At 34.8% G+C, this 9,852-nt stretch overlaps 1 protein-coding gene across 4 annotated transcripts in view; it reads left to right on the top strand.

The window, feature by feature from the left end:
- Positions 1-9,852, top strand: part of MAPK10 (mitogen-activated protein kinase 10) — a 344,777-nt gene that overhangs the window by 191,788 nt on the left and 143,137 nt on the right. For all 4 annotated transcript variants that reach the window (XM_011951784.1, XM_011951785.1, XM_011951782.1 and 1 more), the window contains one exon: positions 6,399-6,568. In XM_011951784.1, the coding sequence (XP_011807174.1) occupies positions 6,399-6,568 (170 nt within the window). The remainder of the gene's footprint in view (positions 1-6,398; positions 6,569-9,852) is intronic.

Here is a 9,852-nt window from a genome sequence, read left to right as displayed (position 1 = left end):
CAGAAATTCCATTACTACGTTGAATAGGAGTGGTGATAGAGTTCATCCTTGTCTTGTGTCAGTTTTCAAGGGGAATGCTTCCAGCTTTTGCCCATTCAGTTGTGGGTTGTGGGATATTGGTTGTGGGTTTGTCATATATAGATCTTGTTTTTTTGAGATATGTTATGTCAATACCTAGTTTATTGAGAGTTTTTAACATGAATGGATCTTGAATTTTATCAAAGGCCTTTTCTGCATCTGTTGAGATAATCATGTGGTTTTTGTCATTGGGTATGTTTATGTGATGGATTACATTTATTGATTTGTGTATGTTGAATCACCCTTGCGTCCCAGGGATGAAGCCAACTTGATTGTGTAGGATAAGCTTTTTGATGTGCTGCTGGATTAGGTTTGCCAGTACTTTATTGAGTATCTTTGCATCAATGTTCATCAGAGATATTGGTCTTAAGTTTTCTTTTTTTGTTGTGTCTCTGCCAGATTTTGGTATCAGGATGATGCTGGCCTCATAAAATGAGTTATGGGGAAGTCCCTTCTTTTCAATTGTTTGGAATAATTTCAGAAGGAATGATACCAGATCCTCTTTGTACCTCTGGTAGAATTTAGCTGTGAATCTGTCTTGTCCTGGGCTCTTTGTTGGTTGGTAGGCTATTAATTACTGCCTCAGTTTCAGAACTTGTTATTGGTCTATTCAAATATTTGACTTCTTCCTGGTTTAGTCTTGGAAGGGTGTTTGTTTCCAGGAATTTATCCATTTCTTCTAGATTTTCTAGTATATTTGTACAGAGGTGTTTATAATATTCTCTGATGTTAGTTTGTATTTCTGTGAGATCAGTGGTGATAACCCTTTATCACTTTTTTATTGTATCTATTTGATTCTTTTCTCTCTTCTTCTTTATTAGTCTAACTAGCAGTCTATTTATTTCATTAATTTTTTTCAAAAAGCAGCTCCTGGATTCATTGATTTATGAAGGTTTTTTTTTGTCTCTATCTTTTTCTGTTCTGCTCTGATCTTAGTTATTTCTTGTTTTCTGCTAGTTTGTGGATTTGTTTGCTCTTGCTTCTCTAGTTCTTTTAGTTGTGAGCACATCGGTTTTTGAAGGACTCTCTGTTTAGGTGACAGCTGGCGTTTCTGTTTTGAGTGTTCGCTCTAACATGTTTAACATAATACAGAGTACATCTATAGTAGGTAAGCAATAATACTGGTTCAATTTTCTTTTTTCCTTGCATTATTGAGAGTTAATATCATACAAGTCATAGGGCACATATTTCTGTGACTTTCACTAAAAATATCTTATCTACTGCCTGTTGTTTGATTCCAGGTTTTTTATATAAAGAAACTACTGAATATATTCTTCCTGAAGTTTAGCTGAATAATTTTATCTTTCCTATGAATTGGTATTATATATTTTATGAGATGAATGAATCAAAGCCTGCCACTCACTGTGGTTTTGTTGTTGTTATTATTTTTTTTCCTTTGGTGTTCCAGAAGTGTGACACTAACTTTTGTGCTCCAGGCAATAGATATTCATAACTTAAGTCTTCTGGTAAAACTGTCATCTCCTAGCTTGCTTTGTTTGACATTTGTTTTTAAAACTGGATTTGATGGTTTTATTGTTTCTCTATCTTTTACCGTGAGCTACACAAATCTTTATGGAACCATACAGAATATAAATAATGCATGAAAGAATAAAATGGTTTGCCCAAGGTTTCACAGCTATTAAGTGCAGAACTGATCCAGGCTCAGTGCTATTTTCAGCTATATCATTCAAAAGAAACAAAGAAAGCTGAACCTCCAAAAATTCTTAAACCCCAATGTTTCCCACTCAGGAACTGACTATCAGAAACATAGGACAGTCATTCACAAATGAAAATGAGGAGGGAGGGCTTCTGAAATATAGGCTATTAAAGTGCAATCAAAACTTTGGACACCTGCAGGAGAAGATCAGTAATGTGGGACATTTTTCTTTGCAAAATTCTATGGCTATAGGCTAGCAATTGAATTGATGATGAGCACTCAGGTGCTGATACCACGGAGAGTGTTTTATGCCATTGTTTTTAATTTCCACATCCTTTGTTTACTTGTTGATCTGCATTGCTTCCAGTTTTTGACTCTTTAATTATTCCTCTTTGAATGGTGGCATCTTTTATATCCACTATTGTCTAAAACAATGATTCTCAAAATATGAAACTTGTTAGAAATACAGATTCTTGGCCTTATTCTAGTATTACTGAATCAGAAACTGCATTTTATCAACCCCCTAGCTCATCCTAATCCATGTTAAAAGTTCAGAATCTCTGCTCTAGACCAATCATGCCTTCTCAACAGGAATTTTTTTTTCTTTGTAGGTTCAAATAATCAGCTGTCTTATTCTATGACTTGAACTCAGGAAATACTAAAATGTATAACTAGAGAAAAGTCATTTTTAGCACTGATAATATTTTTCTGTAATATGCTTAATGGAATATTTTCATGGGCACATTTTATAAAGAAAATATTATATTTGAACTTTATAGTCATGACAAGGAAGACTATATAGAAGCTGAAGGATGAAATATAGTCTATTAAATATGCTCAGAACCTTTCAAAACTCAATTTAGATTTGTAAGCTTGGGGCACAGATGGGATCTGGGGGAAGCTCTTTAACACATCATATTTGCTATCAAATTTTTGGTTATGACATCAATCTAAGAAAATTTCCTATGCTATTTTGTCCATATCTTACTGCTTACACTAGTAATTAAAATAGACTTTTACCAATTATTTGAGATGCTTTCATGAACATCTTCCCTAACTTCCAAATTTTACCTGAAGTTTAATTCAAAGTGGGGCATAAAGAAGAAACTTGAAAGGAAATTATATATTAGTGTGTGTGTGAATTCACAAACCTTGTAATGATGATTTTTAGTTGGTTGATTTCAGCTTGAATCCAAATCTCCAGAATGTTATGCCAATGACTTGTATTTTATCAAGCCCTGCTTCTCCAATGTGTATCCCCAGGTGGTTGAGATGCACACTCATATCTGAGAACCAGTGAAAAGGGAGGTTCAGGGATAGTTTTAGTTGGGGAAAACAAAGATCAAGTCCCCCTCAAACATTACCAACTTTATACCTGTAACTTGGCATCTAGTAGTTGCTGTATACATGGTAGGTGAATGAATTAATGATAATGAATGAGTGCAGATGGTTAGTTGCTACTGTGAAAGTTGTCAGAATCAAAATGGAGTCACTTGTGTTAAAAAAAGAAAGAAAGGAAAAATCCGTAACAAATAGAGCAGAGGAAGGCCATAAACAGAAGGGTTCACATATGTAAATACCTGGTGAAAACTATCACAAAAGGCTGAAAAATCCACAAGTTTGCACCAAGACCATTACAACCTTATTCAAAAAATATTTCTGCAAAGCCATCTGCCCAGCAACTGCCTGTCCCACTTTGGACTGGCATTACCTTTGTTATTGATCCTTGTAGCCAAGGATAATTATCTCAAAATAGTTAGATAATCATCCTCATTTTTCCTTTGAAAACCTCTGTCTTCCTTTACCTCCCGGAATACACACATAGTTTACTATGGCACATATACTGCCATTGCAATACTCTATTCCAGAATAAATATTATTTTATTTCTATTATATAGAAACAGCCCTTTTCTGCTTGTTAGTTTCTGTTTGCTTCTAGCACCTTCTTTTATTCTACTGTAGAATATATTATCCATACTTTAACTACTTTCTTATTTGATTGTCTTCATTCTAGACTGAACTTTATCTTTTTTTGGTTATATTTTGAGTGCCAAACCTAGTATTTGACAAATAATATGTATATAATCAGTGTTTGTTGGATTAAACAGTTCTAAATATTAAATAGGGTAGCTCTTAGAGTAAACCTTAAAGGTAAGTGACATGAATTGTTAAGTTTCTTTGGTTTATCTGAATATACATGGAAATGTTGGAAGAGGAGAGACAAGTTGAATCAACTATGATATATTGACTGAGACCATAGCTAGAAAAGCCACAGTGAAGTCCAAAGGCACAGGGCTGTGCCACAATACAGCATTAAGTCAGGAGCCCAGAACACAAGGTTCATTGCCAATGATTAGTTTATACATGCAATACAGTTGAGAAAGCCACACTTCCAAAGTGAAGGGAATAAGTAAGGGAAGAGGAGATATACTATCTAGGTTTGATGAGACTAGTGTGTGCTAAAGATTTTGTGTGTGGTCAGAAGCAGAATATTAAAAGATATAAAGAAGGGTCAGAACATGACAAATGGCAAGTTAGGCACTTCATCCCAAGTTAAACTTGACAGATGAATTCAGTTTATATTCTAGCTCCAGCTGCTTTTTAACCTTTCTTAGCCAGGAAAAAAAGCAGGGCTTTATTCAGGCTGTTCTAGTCATATGCCAAAAAGTCTAGAGTAGAAATGGACCGTGGTGTGGAGAGCAGTTCCTGGTACTGTGGCTGAAATCAAGGATTGTTTAAAGACTAATGTTCTTGTTTCTGCCACTGTCCACACCCATTGTCTAAATTCTAAACCCTGTTGTTGTCTCCTTGAATAGGCTTGCAATGTCCTGATTTTTAATAGTCTTATTTAATTTCCTATCCCATGCTCCACAAACTGCTTTCTTGATTTCAGACCTTTTATTATTGCATTTGCCGATTACTTGAATTTTTGGTTTCCTGTCCAAGCAACCTAAGCTCTCTAAGTCCATTCTATTCTTTGGGGTCTTGGTGCATTTGCAGTGAATGCTGCCATCATATCCGATGCAATCATAGGTTGGTGCCTGTCACACATATTGTGCTCTCGAGCCTGTCTCAGCTATCTGGGGGTCTCATGACCCTAGCACTGGATTTGTAGGTTTTGCCACCCGTGTTCCCATGGGCTCCACTGTATTCTCCTCATTTACATCACTGATGCTGCTTGGGTCTCTTTCTAAGGGAATATGGGGAAAATTAGATAGTATTTCTATTTCAAGTTTTTATTTAGAAATGAAATGCCAGAACTTTCCAGGAAAAATAGTTTTATTATCAATCCAGAGGTTCAGAGCCTAAGGAGATTTAAATCTTTCAAATTATATCAGAATGCGATTTTCAGAAAAGTTCATGTATGTTAAAATCACACAAAAAGTCTTTGGTTTAGATTCTGGACTCAAAACATTATAGGCAGATTTTTCACTAATTAAAGCTTTGGCAGGACACTCACAAGTTGTGAGGTATGTGAGAAATTATTCATTGCGTGGGAATGTCTCATGTCTCACTTCTTGTAGGACAACCGGCATTCTTTGACAAACCAAATCAATCTAAACTGTATCTCTCCCCTTATTGTGGCATTTAAAAACCTGCCCACAAATCTAAATGCCCCAAATGGGTCAAAACCACCTTTAATGAGAACCACTGGCATGGATTGTTTAATTTTCAGTTAAACAATTGGGGAGGATCCCACAGAAAATGTGGGTGCTTAAAACCTGAATAAAATCAGCAAGAAGAGTTGACTACTGGGAAGGCATCCACCAGTGTGTGCCACAGGAATGGACCAGATGATGTTCTGTGAGGTCCCTTCTAGCTGTAGAATTCTTACTATTTATGTCATAAATACAATATAAGATCATTTGTGGATAATCACAGGTAATGGATATTTATATTCAACACATGTATTATGGTTCAAAATTTTAAAGACAGACTCTTCGATTACTAAATATAATTGATAGATGAACTTCTCTCAAAAATAAACAAAAAATGCAAGAATTAAGATATTTAAAATCTAAGCTTTTAAAAAATAAAGTGTCATGTGGTATTTTAGAATAATGTTAATTCGAACAAAAATTTTGCTATGCTTACTTCAGAACAATAGCATTTGTGATATTAATGAAGACAAATGAAGTCAAGACTGTTTAATTCAAGTTTACCCAATTAAAATAATTAAAACTGCATAAGTTTGTATCTTAGTTCTTTCTGAGAAAGGGTTGTAGATACAATCTTTATCTGTCCTCATGTGACTGGTATAATGGATGACCAGTGATCATCTTTGTCTTATGTACTTGAATCCTGAAGGATCTAATATAACCTCTGAGAGCAATGCATGTTCAGTAGATAGAGATGTTTATTCTATAAATGAATGTCTTTATGAGATACTTTAGAAAAGATTATGTGGATCAAATCTAGGATTAGTCTATTATAAATAGTTTTAGTGTTGAAAAAAAACAATTTCTTTGCATTTTTTCCCTAAGCTCTTTTACTCCAGGTAATCTTGCATGGACTGATACATATTTTTTTCTATGTGAACTTCATGAACTAGATGATAGATGGCTAAGTGTTAGTAATCATTAAAAGAACAAGTTTCTGTACATCTCATTATCATTCTGCCTGTTCACTTGCCTCACGTTTTTGCTGTTCTTCTTTTTGACAGGGATTCGACAAACAAGTGGATGTGTCATATATTGCCAAACATTACAACATGAGCAAAAGCAAAGTTGACAACCAATTCTACAGCGTGGAAGTGGGAGACTCAACCTTCACAGTTCTCAAGCGCTACCAGAATCTAAAGCCTATTGGCTCTGGAGCTCAGGGCATAGTTTGGTAAGTGGAATGGATTTGCTATATTTTTAAACAGAACATACTGTGTGCAGCTACTAGACACAAACACACAAATAAACAAAACTCCCAAAATAAATAGCATAATTTGGGAGGGGAAAATATTCCTACTGAAGAAAAAAATAACATTATAAGCATTATGTTTATTACTCACTTGCTAACAATATATGCAACTTGGCTTGTGACATGTTTTTTTGGTCACAGAAAAAAAATTATTCCACAAGAATCATAAAGAAATAAAGAGAACCAGAGATTTCTAGCAGTTGCTAATATATTTCTTGTTTTATTTGTTGCACAGCAAGAAATGAGGGGACATGTCTTAAGATAACATCAAATAAAACTCCTTACATGCTAGAGAGGAATAAAAGCTCTTTCAAATGTTTCTGTGCCTTTTCAAATTCAGTGTTTGAAACTGAGTTACCTATTTAGAAAAAGTAGCATTTTAAAAATGTTTGCCTCATGTTTTCAAAATGGGAAGATTCTGGGCTTCTTAGTAACTGTTCTTTTATGACATTTTTGAGTAGCTAATTAAAATTACGACAAATCTAGATCTGATTTACCTAAGACTCTTGCAAATTTAATATTAGGTTAATTGTTAAGCATTTCTTTTACACAGTTTTAATTTGTAATGTCACAACGAAATGTATTTAATATAAACTTACTAGTAAAATAATTTTTAATCTTTCTGATGGCTCACACAGATAAGTAAAAATTCAGGACATGTACCCTGAATATGTATATTTATATATGTATATTTATTTATAAAGGATATGTATTTATACAATATATTTATTTGTTACTGCTACATTCATAATGTCCATTTAGAAACACAAACACTTTTAAGGGATGAGATGAATTTACAGCAAATCACCATCAACTTAGCTACTTTCTTGCTGATCTTACAGTTCTGTAGGTCAGAAGTCCTACACAGATTTCATTTTAGCCCAGTGGGGCTAAAATCAAGATGGTGGGAGGCTGGGTTCCTTTCTGGAGGTGCTGGAGGAGAATCTGTTTCGCTGTTCATTTGAATTGTTGGTAGATTTCAATTCCTTGCAGTTGTGGTTAAAAAGGAAAAAAAAAAAAGAAAGAAAGAAAAAGAGGTTTAAAATTTAAAATATATTAAATGTTTTAAAATTTGTGTTTAAATGGCTAAGTTTATGGTGATTTGCTATGCTAGCAATACTAATATACATGTTATAGTAAGATTCTAATATTAAGACAATTGCTGTAACTCTCCTAAATTTACCAGTGGCAGGAGAAAACAGTAGTTTCTGGCTGTCTTTCCTTGATGGAAAATTGTAGAATAGTAACATGAGAAAGTTTTCCTAAGATTCTCAGTCCAGATGCTCAAATATTCATTGGGGTAGTTTCATTTTCCTTTGAATAGATCTGCCACAGATTTGTGGCAGTGAAAGAAGTACTGTCAGTGAAAGAAAACTGATAGACCTTTAATGACTCAAAAATAGATCCAAAGCAGCATTTTGCTCAGGAAGTTAACAGATTATCACAGAAAGATTTGAACGTTTTCTAATAATTTTGTAGTATGTTTTATAGGAATTTTGAGCCTTGATTTCTCCTTTCTATAGGGTGGAAATTACCTTTGGCCTTAGACATAGTAACTGCAAAATTTTTTATATTGCCTTTTTCAACTGTAAGCTCATCTACCTCTCTTACATCAAATGCATCCATTCCCAGGCATGCTTCTGAAATCCACAGACCTTTTCTATGTGCACAACTGTCAGATTGCATAATATCTTGAATGTTCCATGCAATCCTGAGTATAGTGACTGGTTGAAACAGGAAACTGGGAATATCTGAGATCTCTGATGGACAGACAAACTGAAACATATCATTAATTTATTTCGCCTTATTTTCTTTGGAGTAGAAATAAAACATGGAGGAAAAAATTACAAAACAAATATCATCATTTTTGTCCGTGTGTCACCACAAGTAATTTTGCATGTATATGCAAGAGAAATTCTGCTTTTCTTTTTCTTTTTTTTTATTATTATACTATAAGTACGAGGGTACATGTGCATAATGTGCAGGTTTGTTACATATGTATGCTTGTGCCATGTTGGTATGCTGCACCTATCAACTCATCAGCACCCATCAACTCGTCATTTACATCAGGTATAACTCCCAATGTAATCCCTCCCCACTCCTCCCTCCCCATAATAGACCCCGGTGTGTGATGTTCCCCTTCCCGAGTACAAGTGATCTCCTTGTTTAGTTCCCACCTATGAGTGAGAATATGCAGTGTTTGGTTTTCTGTTCTTGTGATAGCTTGCTGAGAATGATGGTTTCCAGCTGCATCCATGTCCCTACAAAGGACACGAACTCATCCTTTTTTATGGCTGCATAGTATTCCATGGTGTATATGTGCCACATTTTGTTAATCCAGTCTGTCACTGATGGACTTTTGGGTTGATTCCAAGTCTTTGCTATAGTGAATAGTGCCGCAATAAACATACGTGCGCATGTGTCTTTATAGCAGCATGATTTATAATCCTTTCGGTATATACCCAGTAGTGGGATGGCTGGGTCATATGGTACTTCTAGTTCTAGATCCTTGAGGAATCGCCATACTGTTTTCCATAATGGTTGAACTAGTTTACAATCCCACCAACAGTGTAAAAGTATTCCTATTTCTCCACATCCTCTCCAGCACCTGTTGTTTCCTGACTTTTGAATGATTGCCATTCTAACTGGTGTGAGATGGTATCTCATTGTGGTTTTGATTTGCATTTCTCTGATGGCCAGTGATGATGAGCATTTTTTCATGTGTCTGTTGGTTGTATGCATGTCTTCTTTTGAGAAATGTCTGTTCATATCCTTTGCCCACTTTTTGATGGGGTTGTTTGTTTTTTTCTTGTAAATTTGTTTGAGTTCTTTGTAGGTTCTGGATATTTGTCCTCTGTCAGATGAGTAGATTGCAAAAATTTTCTCCCATTCTGTAGGTTGCCTGTTCACTCTTTTGCTGTACAGAAACTCTTTAGTTTAATTAGATCCCATTTGTCAATTTTGGCTTTTGTTGTCATTGCTTTTGGTGTTTTAGACATGAAGTCCTTACCCATGCCTATGTCCAGAATGGTATTACCTAGGTTTTCTTCTAGGGTTTTTATGATGTTAGGTATAACAATTAAGTCTCTAATCCATCTTGAATTAATTTTCTTATAAGGAGTAAGAAAAGGATCCAGTTTTAGCTTTCTACTTATGGCTAGCCAATTTTCCTAGCACCATTTATTAAATAGGGAATTCTTCTCCCA

Source organism: Colobus angolensis, unplaced genomic scaffold (assembly GCF_000951035.1).
Source record: "Colobus angolensis palliatus isolate OR3802 unplaced genomic scaffold, Cang.pa_1.0 Scaffold328, whole genome shotgun sequence".
NCBI lineage: Eukaryota > Metazoa > Chordata > Mammalia > Primates > Cercopithecidae > Colobus > Colobus angolensis.
The sequence above is the reverse complement of the archived record's forward strand: the minus strand, read 5'-3'. Positions and strand labels throughout refer to the sequence as shown.